This window comes from Oncorhynchus clarkii, chromosome 16, assembly GCF_045791955.1.
Source record: "Oncorhynchus clarkii lewisi isolate Uvic-CL-2024 chromosome 16, UVic_Ocla_1.0, whole genome shotgun sequence".
NCBI lineage: Eukaryota > Metazoa > Chordata > Actinopteri > Salmoniformes > Salmonidae > Oncorhynchus > Oncorhynchus clarkii.
In genome coordinates, this window is record NC_092162.1 from 41,543,605 (window position 1) to 41,561,110 (window position 17,506).

General features: G+C 39.9%; 1 protein-coding gene across 1 annotated transcript; it reads left to right on the forward strand.

Moving 5' to 3' along the window:
* The first annotated feature begins 7,264 nt into the window (after nucleotides 1-7,264).
* On the forward strand, nucleotides 7,265-9,053 carry LOC139367616 (N-acetyltransferase 8-like). Its single transcript, XM_071105882.1, has 2 exons — nucleotides 7,265-7,379; nucleotides 7,893-9,053. The coding sequence occupies exons 1-2, from the start codon at nucleotides 7,361-7,363 to the stop codon at nucleotides 8,636-8,638; spliced, it is 765 nt and encodes a 254-aa protein (XP_070961983.1). The 5' UTR covers nucleotides 7,265-7,360; the 3' UTR covers nucleotides 8,639-9,053.
* The last annotated feature ends 8,453 nt before the right edge of the window (nucleotides 9,054-17,506 follow it).

Sequence of the window (17,506 nt, forward strand, 5' to 3'; positions counted from 1 at the left end):
AGGGGGCCGAATACTTTCGCAAGGCACTGTATATCCACATCATTTTCCTTCCTCATGATACCATCTATTTCGCGAAGTAAACCAGTCTCTCCTGCAGCAAAGCACCTCCACAACATGATGCTGCCACCCCGTGCTTCACGGTTGGGATGGTGTTCTTTGGCTAGCAAGCCTTACCCCTTTTCCTCCAAACATAACGATTTATTTATTTGTATTCTATTTTTGTCAGACCAGAGGACATTTCTCCAAAAAGTGCGATATTTGTCCCCATGTGCAGTTGCAAACCGTAGTCTGCGTTTTTTATGGCAATTTTGGAGCAGTGGCTTCTTCCTTGCTGAGCGGCCTTTCAGGTTATGTCGATATAGGATATGTCGATTTTACTGTGGATATAGATACTTTTGTACCTGTTTCCTCCAGCATCTTCACAAGGTCCTTTGCTGTTGTTCTGGGATTGATTTGCACTTTTCGCACACAAAGTACATTCATCTTCAGGAGACAGAACACGTCTCCTTCCTGAGCGGTATTGTAGCGGTTTTCTTGAGGTGAAGGAGAGGCGGACCAAAATGCAGCGTGGTTTCTATTCATGGTTCTTTAATAAAGACTCTACACATGAACAGACTAACAAAACAACAAATGTGAAAAACCAAAACAGCCCTATCTGGTGCAAACACAGAGACAGGAACAATCACCCACAAACACACAGTGAAAACCAGGCTACCTAAGTATGATTCTCAATCAGAGACAACTAATGACACCTGCCTCTGATTGAGAACCATACTAGCCATACTAGCCGATGCTGGCCTTCTAGGCAGAGTTGCAAAGAAAAAGCCATATCTTAGACTGGCCAATGAAAGATTTAGATGGGCAAAAGAACACAGACACTGGACAGAGAAACTCTGCCTAGAAGGCCAGCATCCCGTAGTCGCCTCTTCACTGTTGAAGTTGAGATTGGTGTTTTGCGGGCACTGCTGTTGACAGCTAAGCACTGCAGAAAACTCCATAATGACTGTCCAGTATGTACAGGTAAACACTCTTACCTTTGCAAAATGCTGAAAGTCATTAATAGATTTACAGTCCCCTTCCTTGTGACAGCAATCAGCAAGATATTTACACAATGTAAGGAGCCAGGTGCAATATGAAGTGTTCAATATCTCAATTGAATGTCATTTGACTTGAACAATATCATCTTGAAGTACAAAATTGCAGAAAGGAATGTATTTCTCATGATGCTTTTGCCCAATGGGAAGCAATGCATGACTGGCCTAGCATGGAATGTATAATGCAGTTATTCAAGACAGAATACTGAATTATTTATTGTCACTTGCAGTTTTGCTCACAAGGTTGCCTTGGAAAAGTGGTATAAAACTTTATTTGTACGTTTCCAGGTTCAAAGGTTTCAAAGGTTTCAAATAATGTATTATCTATCCACTTAAGAAAAAAAGCCCCGAAATGCAAATGGTTTTGGTTTTGTTGTAGGGCAAATGCAGTCAAAAATGTGATTTTCCTGTGTTTTATATATATTTCCACACTATGTGGTTGGAATCATACTGTGAAATTGTGAAAATGATGACAATGCCAGCGGAGCCTGCTGAGGGGAGAACGGTTCATAATAATGGCTGGACTGGACTCAATGGAATGGTATCAATCACATGGAAACCATGTGTGTTTGATATCGTTCCATTGACTCCATTCCAGCCATTATTATGAGCAGTCCTCCCCTCAGCAGCCTCCACTGGATAATGCCCTTTAAGTTTAAGAGCTGTTTGGAAAGACCACCTGAAATTTCTGCCTGTTTTGGTGGTAGGGAGTTTTGGCTTCCATGGTGACATCACCATACAATACATTTGTTAATAGAGCAATAATAAGAAGAAAGAGTTCCAAACCTCACTGCCAATAGCAGCTAATTATCCGTTATCCCCTCCCCACTCTTTTTATTTATTTTGATTTTTACTTTAATACACTGTTTACATTTATTTGAACACAATGTGTATATGATAAACTGATTTCCTCCATTTTCACCCTGGTGCATTATCCTTCTTCCAATGCGCTTCCTTTATGTCTTTCGTTGTTCCGTGGTCTTCTGTGGTCTGTGGTTTTTTGCTCAGGTGGGTTCTATTGTATTATATATGATGTCCATTTTGTCCTGGTATTTACAAAGAGGTCCAGTTTCAACCGAATTGTAGCTGTCCTTTTTTCCATGAGGTGGATGTCATTGGTTATGTTGGTCCAGTCCGGGATGGTTGGTATTTGAGGTGGTAGCCAGTGTCTTGTTATTGTTTTCTTAATTGCAGCAATTATGTTGTTGTATAGTCGTTTTTCCGTATTGTTGAGTGTTTGTGGAGTAATTCCAAGATATGTTGTTAAATTATTTGGGATGTCCATGTCACGCCCTGACCATAGAGAGCCCTTGGATTCTCTATAGTGGTTTAGGTCAGGGTGTGACTAGGGGGGTGTTCTAGAATGTGTATTTCTATGTTTGTGGTATTGTATGGTTCCCAATTTTAGGCAGCTGGTAATCATTGCCTCTAATTGGAGATCATATTTAGGAAGCCCTATCCTATGGTTTTGTTTCTAGTTTCACTTTGTATTAAAACGATGTGGAACTCAATGCACGCTGCGCCTTGGTCCGCTCATTTTGAAGTTCGTGACAGTCCACTTTAAAAATGTCTTTGAGGTCTGAGAAAATGTCTGTCCAGAAAGCTTGTATAGTAGGGCATATCCAAAAGATGTGTGAATTGTTGGCATCTGTTTGTCTGCAGTTTCTCCAGCATGTGATTTTAGTGGAATATTTCTTACGTCTTGGGGTTATAAAAAAAGCCCACCGTGTTTTCCTTGCCATGATGTTGAGTTTGTGGTAGTGTGGGTCTTGCATATCATTTTCCAGTCATCTTCTGTGATTTTAATAGAGTTTTCAGATTCCAATATTTGGGGTACTGTGGTTCCTGAAAGAGGTTAGCCTGTTAAAGATTATTGAACTTTTGATTTAGTTTTCCCTTTGTAGACATCAGTCAGAATTTGGATTTTTGTTGATTGAGGTGTTGTGTAGTTCTTTATTATTTAGTTGAAGGTAGCTGAAGGTGTTTTTCTGAAGGTGTCTTTGCTGTCTAGATGGTATGTATGTTATAGTGAATTCTTATGTTTTTCCTTGGTCTATAATTAAGCAATAAGGCCTGAGGAGGTGTGGTATATACCACAGCTATGGGCTGTTCTAATGCACAACACATGGCGAAGTGCCTGGACACAGTCCTTACCCGTGGTGTATTGACCATATACCACACCTCCTCGGGCCTTATTGCTTAATTATAGATCAAGGAAAAACATCATTCGCTACACTACAAATTACCAACGGAATTAGAGCAGTAAAAATAAATGTTTTGTCATACACGTGGCATCTGATATACCAGACAATCAGCATTCAGGGCCCAAACCACCCAGTTTATAATTGTGCAATAGGCGGTTATTCATTTGTCTCTCCACCCTTTTAAATTCAGGGTCTAATTTGGCCTTCATTTGGTGTGAAATGCTGGCCATCATAGGGTAGCTGTTTGATTGTCCAGGTTGTTCTGCTTTTTGGTCTTGTTCCATATATTGATTGTATTTGTTATCCAAGGACTATCTAGCTATGCATTTTTTATTTAGTGGTGTACAGTTGTATTGTATAGTTTTGTAAGGTCTTTTGGCAAGTTGACCCTAAGGTATTTCATTGATTGTGTGTTTCATTGCAGGTTTTTTTGTAACTTTTTCTTCTGTAGGGATATAGTCAGGGTTGGTAGGTTATATTCTAAATGTAATCTGTTACAGATAATAGTTACCTGTCCCAAATTGTAATCGGTAACGTAACTTTTGGATTACATTACGTTACTTTTAGATTACTTTCCCCTTAAGAGGCATTAGAAGAAGACAAAAATGCATGTTACCAATTGAACAACATCTATTGCAGGATAAATCAATGTTAAAGATTACATAGTTGGCCATATACGGATGTTAAATCTTACTTTATGGGTTGGTCATGTAGGCTTCTTCTAACCCATCGCTTTCTACTACAGAAAATAATAATCCGAATTTGTCTTTTCAAATCAAAAATCAAATCAAATTTTATTTGTCACATACACATGGTTAGCAGATGTTAATGCGAATGTAGCGAAATGCTTGTGCTTCTAGTTCCGACAATGCAGTAATAACCAACAAGTAATCTAACTAACAATTCCAAAACTACTGTCTTATACACACAAGTGTAAGGGGATAAAGAATATGTACATAAAGATATATGAATGAGTGATGGTACAGAGCGGCATAGGCAAGATACAGTAGATGGTATCGAGTACAGTATATACATATGAGATGAGTATGTAAACAAAGTGGCATAGTTAAAGTGGCTAGTGATACATGTATTACATAAAGATGCAGTAGATGATATAGAGTACAGTATATACGTATACATATGAGATGAATAATGTAGGGTATGTAAACATTATATTAGGTAGCATTGTTTAAAGTGGCTAGTGATATATTTTACATCATTTCCCATCAATTCCCATTATTAAAGTGGCTGGAGTTGAGTCAGTGTGTTGGCAGCAGCCACTCAATGTTAGTGGTGGCTGTTTAACAGTCTGATGGCCTTGAGATAGAAGCTGTTTTTCAGTCTCTCGGTCCCAGCTTTGATGCACCTGTACTAACCTCGCCTTCTGGATAATAGCGGGGTGAACAGGCAGTGGCTCGGGTGGTTGTTGTCCTTGATGATCTTTACCGCCATCTTCAAGAATAGGACTTGGAAATACGGAAGTATAGATTAGCTAAATTGTTTTACCTGAGCATAACCCCAAAATGACTTATTAGCCAGCCCTACTTTGTTGTTTAGGTTTTTGTTGTCATGGAGAACTGATTGGGCTCATTGATTCGAGTTGAAAAATAAATGCTGCGGTGAAAAGTGCTATTTACATGTGAAAAATGAATTCCATATGCTGCATTTGTAAAAGGCCTAATGTGGAACTCTGGAGCAGGTTTTCATCAAGGATCTCTCTGTACTTTGCTCCACTCATCTTTCTCTCGATCCTGACTAGTCTCCCAGTCCCTGCCACAGAAAAACATCAACACAGCATGATGCTGCCAACACCATGCTTCCCCGTAGGGATGGTGCAATATTGAACTCTTTGGCCTGAATGATGCTTGGCATTCAGGGCAAAGAGTTCAATCTTGGTTTCATCAGATCAAATTTCTCATGGTCTGAGAGTCATTTAGGTGCCTTTTAGCAAACTCCAAGCAGGCTGTCATGTGCTTTTTACTGAAGCGGTTTCTGTCTGGTCACGCTACCATGGCTTGATTGGAGGAGAGATGTTTGATATGTCACCATTCCCCAGATCTGTGCCTTGACACAATCCCTTTTCATCACTCTACAGACAATTAATTTGACGACATGGCTTGGACATGCACTGTAAACTGTGGGACCTTATATAGACAGATGTGTGCCTTTCCAAATCATGTCCAATGAATTGAATTTATAACAGGTGGACACCAATCAAGTTGTAGAAACATCCCAAGGATGATCAATTGAAACAGGATGCACCTGAGCTCAATTTCGAGTCTCATAGCAAAGGTTCTGAATACATAAGGTTTTTCAGATTTTTATTTCTAATAATTTGCAGAAATTCTAAAATCCTGCTTTTCTTTAGTCATTATGGGGTATTGTGTGTAGATTGATGAGCAATTATTTTGATTTAATCTATTTTAAAGGCTGTAACGTAACAATATTTGGAAAAGGGAAGGGATCTGAATACCTTCCGAATGTACTGTAAACTCAGCAAAAAAAGAAACGTCCTCTCGCTGTCATGTGTTAATTTTCAGCAAACAAAATAAATTTGTATGAACATAAGATTCAACAACTGAGACATAAACTGAACAAGTTCCACAGTCATGAGACTAACAGAAATGGAATAATGTGTCCCTGAACAAAGGGGGTGTCAAAAGCAAAAGTAACAGTCACTATCTGGTGTGGCCACCAGCTGCATTAGACTTAAGAATAAGTTGTGATTTGTTGTATTTCTCAATGACAGAAGTCACAGATCTGTAAGTTGGTCATAAATTATCCGAACAGTAGGTATGCAGGATGTGGTCTATCTGTTTAGCATTTTTTTTTCTACCAAACATTATATATACAGGTAATGTATTGATTACATGAACAAGTGGAACGAAACAGTGTTCGCTCCAGTGTGATATTATCACGTCATACCATCCATCCTCTTATATAAACAGAGGAACATTTGATTCAGTCCCTACATTTGATTAAACGATGACGGTTTGGAAGGTTCACTGATCTGGAATTCAGAATTCACAGGAGCACTCTAAAAAGGTTTGAGAAAGTTCCAGAGTTCCTTGACCTTCCATCACTCTGCAATTCATGAGGCGACGCTATTGATTTAAACAGGTTTAAGGGCCTTCCTCCAGCAGAGGAAATGTAATCTCGTCAGAGGGCCATTGGGTTATTGCAGAAGACACTGTCACTGCATGAGGCCATAGAAGCTCAAACATCAAGGGACACAACATTATTCATCACACTCTCTCCTCATATTTCAGATAGGCCTATAATAGCACAGTATAGGACATACAGGGGACAGTGATCACAACAATACAGGGGCCTTCAAAACCACTTTAATGTCAAATTGTAAATGGGTTGTTTACCGTAGACAGGCTATATGGGATACTGTTCATTCAAACATTCACTGTTGTATCCTCATGTAGCTTAATGCAGATTTGTTGGTATTCTTGTCTAAAGTGAATAATAGACTATGGTGTGACAAGCCTTTGCTTGTCACACCAAGCAATTCCGTCCATGAATCACTTTATTAACAACTTAGTTACACGCTTGTTCACAGTTTTCATTGATAAGGGAGACATTAAATGTGTCCTTTAAATAAAGCAAAAGGCTACATTTCATCATTTGTATCAACTTTTAATAGTTTAGATGATTTATTACAATTAGAAATTCTGCCTAATCATTTTACTTTCACATTCAGCAAATGTCAAATTATTGCATTTCATGGATATAAAAATGCAACTTACAAGGTCATTGAGGTACACAGGATTTTGTCCTGTGTGTGTGTGTGTGTGTGTGTGTGTGTGTGTGTGTGTGTGTGTGTGTGTGTGTGTGTGTGTGTGTGTGTGTGTGTGTTCGTGAATGCATCTGTGTATGTGTGAAATAGCAACAGAGCATGCTCAGACTAATTAGCAGCAGCTTTGTGAATTGGTACGTACCATAAACGGTGCTATAGTTCATAGAAAGATAAGGTGAGGTGGGGGAATTGTACCAAAGTGAGTAGCATTGTGAAAGTATCAAGAAGGAAAAGAAACAGGGAACAGAGGACACAAAATGGACCAAAAAAATAACTGTAAGTCATATTCTGTTTTTCTCTGTGTGCACTACCAGTGCTAGTTGATTTTAGTTTCTGGTTAGACAAAGAGTGTATGGGTGATGGGTCAATAGTAACACTGACATGTACTGAAGACTGTGACACAGTTTGTGTTCATTTACATAAAAATGTTCCAGTTGTCTGTGATTTGTATCATAACTTACTTGAATTGTCATGACTGCTAATTACCTTTCTTGTCAAAGATTACAGTATCTCAATGTTATCACTTAAACACATAAAGTTAGATTCATTAGTCTCATTTTAGTTGGCAAGATACATCTTGTATGACACTTTGTGTATTCTATAATTGCTTGGTTTTTAGTGTATAAATTACATTGAGAGGGACTTTCTGTAAATGGGCTTTATTTGACCAACTGTTATGTGAGCCCATTGTGAAACAAATCCAGCAGGATTGTATAATTGCAAAAAGAGGCAGATTAGTCGTGTTGAGCTGAAACAGCCCCCTACCTTCCCCCCTTCTCTTTCTCGCAGTGCAGTGTTCGATCCGCGAGTACCAGGCCGAGGATAAAGACGCCGTCATCTCATTGTTTCGCAATGGGATTTTGGAACATGTTTACCCAGCTTTCTTCAAGACCATAAGCCACCCAGATCAAATCGGTGTGACCCTAAGCATTTCCATGGCAGGGTACGTGCTAGGTGGAAGCTCCTATTTCATGGCCTTACTCTTTGGAGGAGCGTGGGCTGGTCTGATCTACTACTGCTGCTATGAAATATACGAGGGCTACAGGCTAAGTAGGATGGCCACGGACATGGCCGACATCCAGGCCAGCTTCCTAGACAACCCAGACAACGGCTTCTGGGTGGCGAAGGCTGAAGTCAACGGCAAGTCCAAGGTGGCTGGGCTGGTGGCGGTAGTGGGGAGGAGGGGAGGGGACGAAAGGGGAGATGGCTGGAATGGAGGGCTTTTGAGTGGGGTCGATGAGATTGGCCAAGATGAGAGAGATGGAAGCTACGGTGAGGTGCCCCACTTGATCGTGTCGTTCGCGTACCGCAAAAAAGGCCTTGGCTCCCAACTGGCTCATAAGGTCATGGAGTTCTGCAAGGATCGTGGCTTCTCTCGTGTTGTCCTGGAAACCAGCTCGCCGCAGACAGCAGCCAATGCCCTCTACAGCAAACTAGGCTTCATTCAAACCTCCTGCCACAGTAACACGCACGTTAACCACTGGTTCTCCAAACTGGCCAACATCCAAGTAATGCATATGGAGAAGTACATCTAACAATCAAAAGATCATCTAGCATCATTCAGCCACAGCTACCCATGACAGCACTACCATGTGGAAATAAACACAGCTATTTCATCTCAATTAATCAAGACAGGCCCTTTTCAATGAAGTGTTTCCAATCAAATTCAAGTTTACATATAAAAGCCTGCCTCTTGTCCAAACAGTTTGACAACATCCTGTACATGTTGTCAGATCATTTCACAATTTGATCAGAATCAAGGTTTCTCTCTCCTTAGCATACTACTTTTCAGATGTCTTAATGTATGTGGCGTATATTATGTTATCTGAAGGCATTGAGACCGGGTAAGGCAATTATACCACCCCACCAGTTTGAAGAAAAATTATTTATGAAGACGTTTGCCGATATTACTGAGAAAATAAAATCTCAAATTAATATTTGTGAAACAAAGTATTGGATATGATGCAAAAATAAATAAATAAACAATATCCACATTAAAGTATGGATTGTTCTCTTGTCTACTGAGAAATAACAAGCCTACACAACAAAAATGCAAAAAAAAACATGGTTTCTTTCTATCCAGGGAAAAGTTTTAATTCCGTTGCCTCAGAGGAATTACTGCCAGCTGACTTCTAAGATGTCAAAACTCTTTGCTTAAATACTAATGCAAGATTTAATAGTACGGGAACGTTGGGAGGTTTAACATTCTTTCAAGCTAGGAAAAAAATGAATGTGTGTAGCGCAAGACAGGATAAAGAGCGCAGTGTTCAGTGTTCTGCTACTTACATGCCATGTACGATCATTGTATACAATGCAGACTGAGATTATTAGACATGATCAAGCAATACAGGACAATAGGCTGCATGGGCTTAAGTTAAAGACCAGGGGTTATTTCACAACAGTACGAAGGACTGATTGGTTGTTGTCCTTCGCTCATTTTCAACAGGCAATAGAAACAGGTAGCCTGGAATCCAAACTGGTATGCTCAGTTTCAGTGAAACAATCGTGCAACTGATCATATCAGTAATGGATTCCAGGCTAAGAAACAATGATTTACTTTAACACATAGTACCTGCACGATCGTTTAGACTAGAGCAACATTCATTTCCCAGGACATTCTGTATTTTCTTTTACCTATCGTTTAACCTTGACATTTCACGTTTTATAGGAGATAAAACAACTCTGGACATCCACGAGTGAGATGTCCAGGTGTGGCTTAAATGAGTTCCAAAATCAAGTATATGGAAGGTGCAGCTTGGCATTGAGCTGCAAACACACACTCTATCAGATGCGTTGTGAACATCAATCACTCGTCCCATGGTTGTCAGAGAGGATTAAGCTTATGGCCCGGCCGGCAGGTGTTGTTGTAGCCAGAGCAAGCTGAGCCTTAATACAGCCAAGTCTGTTGTCATCCATTCACTATTACAGTTAGCCTCAGGTAATGGTCTGCCTTGATTGCAATGCTTCTCATGCACAAACATTCACTGATAAATCAATTGGATATTATGGCTTAAAAACCGTCTGTTTTGAAACCAGTAAGTAAAGTAACAGTTAGTGCAGTCCATAAAAGTAAATAAGCGATGAAAGCAACTCAGAGAGGGTGTTTTTACTTGTAATTAGTGGATATATAATGCTCAATTGCAGCTGGAAAGTTGAATGGCATATCAGCAAAGCAGCAGAGGGATTTCCCCACCATTAAGCCTCGAAAAACAACCCTTTATTTTTTGTCAATACCTCCTATGGTTATTAAAAGTATAGAATTGGAAGTTGATATTTCAATGGCAATAACGGCTAGGAGGAAGGTAATATGGAAACGAGACTAGGGTCACTATCATAGCATTACTATTTCCACCACCTGGAAAAAGTAAGCTAAACACTCCTTGAAAACACGTGCCCCATGACTTTTGGTACAAATGTACCCACATAGGATTCATCCATCCATCATTCGTGCTCACGAGATTCACTCATCTGAAAAGTATGAAATCAACTGAGTGAGTCGGTCCCGTGGCTTTTTGGGATTGTATTGTGGGTGAGATCTGTTCCATCATGTTAATGAATCTGTATAATTTTTTAATATTTCATATCAGGGTATAATCCAGGTTTTAGAAAAATAAATTCTGGTTCTTAAACAATTTTTCAGTATAGTACATCTCATTTCCACAGTTTGTGTGTATTTTATGCATATTGAGCAGGATGAGATGAATTGAACTTGTTTGTAGAAAACTGGGTTTTGCTGTTGTCTTGGAACTAGGGATTCTTATTTGTTAGATCCTACATCATCTTCGTCAAATTACCACGACTCTCTCGCATAATCTCTTCTCTATCTCCTCTCTATACCTTATAAAATTCCTATTGGTTTCGCCAGTTGAACTTGACTAGTGAGGATAGCACCTGGCCAAATATTCTAATTATACTACACCCCACCTGAGTAACAAAAGCATGCCAAGTACCAAAGTAAATGGATACTGTCGATCAGGGATGGGGAGCTTTGATTGGTCACCCCCCAAAAATTCTGAACTCATCATGCGAGTCTGCGTACCCACATCCATATCCACACATGTAATCAGAGCCAGCCCTAGCCTTTTGGGGGTCATTAGCACATTTTTGTTAATGCAATTCTACACATTTTGCCATGGGCAGCTAATGGGCAGCTGATTTCCTGCAATTCTATTTTGCCATAGGGTGTAAAGGAATGTTTGCAGTATTTAATATGACATCTGAGTGAGAGTGATTAACAAATCAGTAATTCGACCACGATTACTACAAGTTTAGATAGCTGGCTGGTAGACTAACTAAACAAAGTAAAAAATGGTAGCTGACATGGACTAATTGAGCGACTGACATAAGAGAAAAGCTGCTGAAGCACAACCACATTTCGAAAGTGCACCTTGTGTATTCTACAATTCTAAATCTTAACATTAAGTTGTGACACCCCCTACTAAAAAGGTGCAATCAAGAAACTGAAATGGGTCTTCGGCTGTCCCCATGGGAGAACCCTTTGAAGAACCCTTTTTGGTTATGGGTAGAACCCCTTTGGGTTCCATGTAAAACCCTTTACACAGAGGGTTATACCTGGAACCCAAAAGGATTCTCCTTGGACAGCCAAAGAACACTTTAGGAACCCTTTTTTTCTAAGAGAGTGTACAAAAGGGCTAGGGCTAACAAAATGTTGCCCATCCCTGCTCCAGATCATCCAACAACAGACAATTTGGCACATTTGGAGCTGACATTATGCAGGTTCTGCACTTTCTTTTTCTAAATAATCGGACAATTTGGTAATTGTCTGCATAGTTCAAGAATTATACATGTGCTTTTCCGCTAACAGCAACACATTAGACACCAGTTGTTCCGGACGCCTGTGTGATCACGCTCTCCGAAGCGGATGTAAGACTTTCAAACAGGTCAACGTTCACAAGGCCGCAGGGCAAGACGGATTACCAGGAGGTGAACTCCGAGCATGCGCTGATCAACTGGCAAGTGTCGTCACTGACATTTTCAACCTCTCCCTGTCTGAGTCTGTAATACCAACATGTTTCAAGCAGACCAGCATAGTCCCTGTGCCCAAGAACACTAAGGTAAACTGCCTGAATGACTACCGACACATAGCACTCACGTCTGTAGCTATGAAATGGTTTGAAAGGCTGGTCATGGCTCACATCAACACCATTATCCCAGAAACCCTAGACCCACTCCAATTTGCATACATCACCAACAGATCCAATTGCACTCAATTGCACTCCACTCTGCCCTTTCACAACTGGACAAAAGGAACACCTATGTGAGAATGCTATTCATTGACTACAGCTCAGCGTTCAACACCATAGTGCCCTCAAAGCTCATCAGTAAGCTAAGGACCCTGGGACTAAACTTCTCCCACCGCAATTGGATCCTGGACTTCCTGATGGGCCGCCCCCTGGTGGTAAGGATAGGTAACAACACATCCACCACGCTGATCCTCAACACGGGGGCATCCTCAGGGGTGCGTGCTCAGCCCCCTCCTGTACTCCCTGTTCACTCATGACTGCATGGCCAGGTACGACTCTAACACCATCATTAAGTTTTCTGATGACACAACAGTGGTTCTGATCACCGACAATGATGAGAGAGCCTATAGGGAGGAGGTCAGAGACCTGACCGCGTGGTGCAAGGACAACAACCTCTCCCTCAATATGATCAAGACAAAGGAGATGATTGTGGACTACAGGAAAAGGAGGACCGAACACGCCCCATTCTCCTCGATGGGGCTGCAGTGGAGCAGATTGAGAAGTTCAAGTTTCTTGGCGTCCACATCACCAACAAACTAACATGGTCCAAGCACACCAAGACAGTCGTGAAAAGGGCACAACAAAACCAATTCCGCCTCAGGAGACTGAAAAGATTTAGCATGGGTCCTCAGATCCTCAAAAGGTTTTACAGCTGCACCATCAACAGCATCCTGACGGGTTGCATCACTGCCTGGTATGGAAACTGCTCGGCCTTCGACCGCAAGGCACTACAGAGTGTAGTGCGTACGGCCCAGTACATCACCGGGGCCAAGCTTCCTGCTATCCAGGACCTCTATACCAGACAGTGTCAGAGGAAGGCACTAAAAATTATCAAAGACTCCAGCCACCCTAGTCATAAACTGTTCTCTCTGCTACCACATGGCAAACGGTACCGGAGCGCCAAGTCTAGGCCCAAGAGACTATTAAATAGCTTCTACCCCCAAGCCATAAGACTCCTGAACAGCTTATCAAATGGCTACCCAGACTATTTGCATTGCCCCCCCCCCATCTGGAACAATGCTGCTACTCTCTGTTATTATCTATGCATAGTCACTTTAATAACTCTACCTACGTGTACATATTACCTCGACACGGGTGCCCCCGCACACTGACATCGACTCTGTACTGGTACCCCCTGTATACAGCCCCGCTATTGTTATTTATTGCTGCTCTTTAATTATTTGTAATTCTTATCTCTTTCTTTTTTTGTTGTTGCTATTTTCTTAAAACTGCATTGTTGGTTAAGGGCTTGTTTGTAAGCATTTCACTGTGAGGTCTACACCTGTTGTATTTGGTGCATGTGACAAATAAAATGTGATTTGATTTGACCAGAACGCCACTGTGGAGAGAGATCTAAGGGATATCCCACTAGATGGATTCTGTGCCTTAATTATTAAACATATACAGTACCAGTCAAAAGTTTGGACACATCTAGTCATTCAAGTTTTTTTTTTTTTTTTTTACAATTTTCTACAAATATAATAAAAAAGTAGTGGAGACATCAAACTATGAAATAACACATATGGAATCATGTAGTAACCCAAAAAGTGTAAAACAAATCAAAATATAGATTATATTTTAGATTCTTCAAAGTAGCCACCCTTTGCCTTGATGACAGCTTTGCACACTCTTGGCATTGTCTCAACCAGCTTCATGATGTAGTCACCTGGAATGCATTTCAATTAACAGGTGTGCCTCAAACTAGTTAGGGATAGGCGGGACGCAAATGTCTCAACTGGCCAATTGCCAGGGAAAATGCAGAGCGCCAGATTCAAATAAAATACTATAACATTTAAACTTTCATTAAATCACACATGTAAGAGACTCAATTAAAGCTACACTCGTTGTGAATCCAGCCAACATGTCACATTTTAAAAATGCTTTTCGGCGAAAGCATAAGAAGCTATTATCTGATAGCCTGCACCATCTGCACCAGCAGTAAACAAAGGGGTTACCATATTTCAACCCTGCAGGCCCTACACAAAACGCTGAAAGAAAATATAAAACATGCATTACCTTTGACGAGCTTCTTTTGTTGGCACTCGAATATGTCCCATAAACATCACAATTGGTACTTTTGTTCGATTGATTCCGTCCATATATATCCAAAATGTCCATTTATAAAGCGCGTTTGATCCAGAAAGAAACAGCTTTCACTAGAAAATATTTCAAAAGTTGGCTATAAACTTTGCCAAAATATTGCAAAATACTTTTGTAATACAACTTTAGTTATTTTTAAACGTTAATAATCGATCAAATTGTAGACAGGGCAACCTGTGTTCAATACAGGAATGAAAACAAACCAGCGCCACAATTTCCCGTCTTGCGCAACTCACAAAAGTGTACCCAGTTCCTAGTTGGCCTACTTCTTCACTCGGGGTTTTGCCTGCTACATAAGTTCTGTTATACTTACAGACATGATTCAAACAGTTTTAGAAACTTCAGAGTGTTTTCTATCCAAATATATGAATAATATGAAAATCTTATATTCTTGGCATGAGTAGCATGAAGTTGAAATTGGAACGCTATTTATCCAAAAGTGAAAATTCTGCCCACTAGCCACAAGAGTTGGCTGGGTATACAGCGTTTCCGTTCTTGACACACTCAAATCGGTGTGCCTGGCACTAACTACCATACCCCATTCAAAGGCACTTAAAGATGCGCTATGCAGAAATATCTCCATGATTTCCTGGTTGTCAAAATTCAAATAGTTTGCCTAATTTTAGTTTGTGACAAAACAAGCAAGTATAGTGTAGAGAATCACTATACTATCTAAACCGCTGTGAAATGTATTTTCCAAAATATTGTAATGTTCAGTTTTTTACTGAAATGGATACTTGCATGGTCAAGTCTTTTGTTCATTTTTAATATGTGATTAATTTAAAAAAAATCCTTGTTACACAGGATTACCTACTGACCCTCTCAAATAGACAGAAACGTGCTTTATGACAAACCAATCCAAATTCATCTCTCGGCGTGTCCAGCCTACTCATTATCTCAGCCAATCATGGCTAGAGGGACAGTTGCTGACTTTTTCTGTGGCTTAACCAACGAGCCTAATAATTGAACATTTTTATTTGAATTTACTGTTAAGTAGTGACCCGTGACATATGCCTAGTTTCCTGAACGGGTAACATATGTGACTGGGGGTTACAGCATTTCTTGCACATGACTCTTCAATTTAGACAAGTGTGTCTAGGTAAGCGTCATCTAATATTTATAACATATTTTTATGTGAACACTTTCTCTTTACCTGGAATTTGTCCTTATTATACACTATTACTTTTACTTTTACTATACTACTTATTGTTTAGCACATTACCCCACATGTGAATCGTTCAAGAGATGGGTAGGGATGGCTTAAGAGGGTGTAAATAATGCTCAATGGTTGTAGACAAAGAAGAGCTCTCCAGTAGGTACAAACATATTCAAAGGCCATTTTGTCAAAAGTGAATTTACAGGTTTGTCATCTTTCAAAGCTGAATTACTTTCCCATTGTTCCTCAAATACAGTGTATAATATACAATTTTGTAGCTCTTTGTCTCTACTTTTATCTAATGTAAAAAATACAATTTCAAATTTTGCTACATAAGACCGATTTGAGCCGGTTGGTGCCCTTTTCTCAAAAGTTGTATTCATAACTCTAGAGGTTAACTGTAATCGAAGAAAACATTCTTATCTTAGCCTGCAGCAACCATTGAAATCCTTCAATCTTCATTACAGCCTCATTGCCCTCCAGGTCAGAAAAGTCCAATCGACAAGAAACTTGGAACTTATACAGTCCATGGTATCACCACCCAAGATAAAATGAGTCATGGCTTAGCTTGCTACAGTGACTACATCAAGCATGTCTCACAGCATTTCAATTAAGGTTGACTAATATCTATAGCTCCTAATAGATGAGATGTCTTCAGACAGTATAGGAAACATCTCCATCAAGATTTTAGTTGACTTGTTGTGTGTGTGATTGTGTGTGTGTGTGTGTGCGTGCGTGGCACTAGCTGCACTCAGGCCAGCCCAGCCCAGCATCAGAAGACAAATGACTATAGCATGTGTCAAGGTGAAACATGATTCCTAAAGTGATTTTAATGGAGCAGACAGGGGCAGAGTATTGACTGTCTTTGGAAGCTGGATCAGGCCTTTAATGCATCCTGACAGGGAAACGACTTACATTTTTCATGATGCTATTTGTCAAGGGTATTACTAGCATGACAGGTTGACAAAGCTACATGATATTTATATACAATCATTGTGTCATTGAAGTTCAACAGTCATAGAGAATCATTCTAGGGTTGAAAGGGTCGGTTCCATCACAGAAGGGCAAACAAAATCCATCCTATAAAACAACATCTTTTGAGATATTTCTTTAGGTATTTGCTCAGAATTATATTTCTAGGCGTGATGATGATGATGATGATGAGTGTGGTTGTGGTAATGATGAAGACTATGACAACGAGGACGACACTCAATAAAACAACAATCCTTCCCATGTACCTCATTTCAGTATCTTTGTCACCTCAAAACGGCTTTTGTTTCTACATGATGTTATTTTGTTTTGAAAAATGTAAAACAAAAATGTAGAAAAAGCTCACAAAGACAGTTGAAAATATAAGTTAAAGAGTCATTTAGGCAGTCACAAGGTTAACTCTGCTATTAAAATGCATTCATTCTGCCTAAAGACTTGCATCTGTCTGACATGGAAGTGAAGTTTCAGTCTCGGCAGTGTGACACACCACCATCCTCCTCAGGGAATGTCTTTAGCTGGCTTTTTAATTATCTGACTGATTTCTAAATGAGTTTTTTTTAACCTCCAAAAACGAATAATAACAATAGACAGTGACGGATCTAGAGATAATTAAATAAGCCCGTGTGGTAGATGGAAGACAGCCTGTTCCATATTCAACTCTTTGGAGATTACTAGCCCCAGTTAGAGGGAAAACGGAATAAATAAAAACACTTGTAAACCAATTACACAAAACAATCAATCTAAGGTCTTTGGAAATTATTTTTTTTAAAGGGTCCCATAAACTCAGCATAAACAATTTGGTCTATTTCCTCATGGCAATTTACAGTGCCTTCAGAAAGAATTCATTCCCCTTGACTTATTTCACATTTTGTTGAGTTACAGCCTGAATTCAA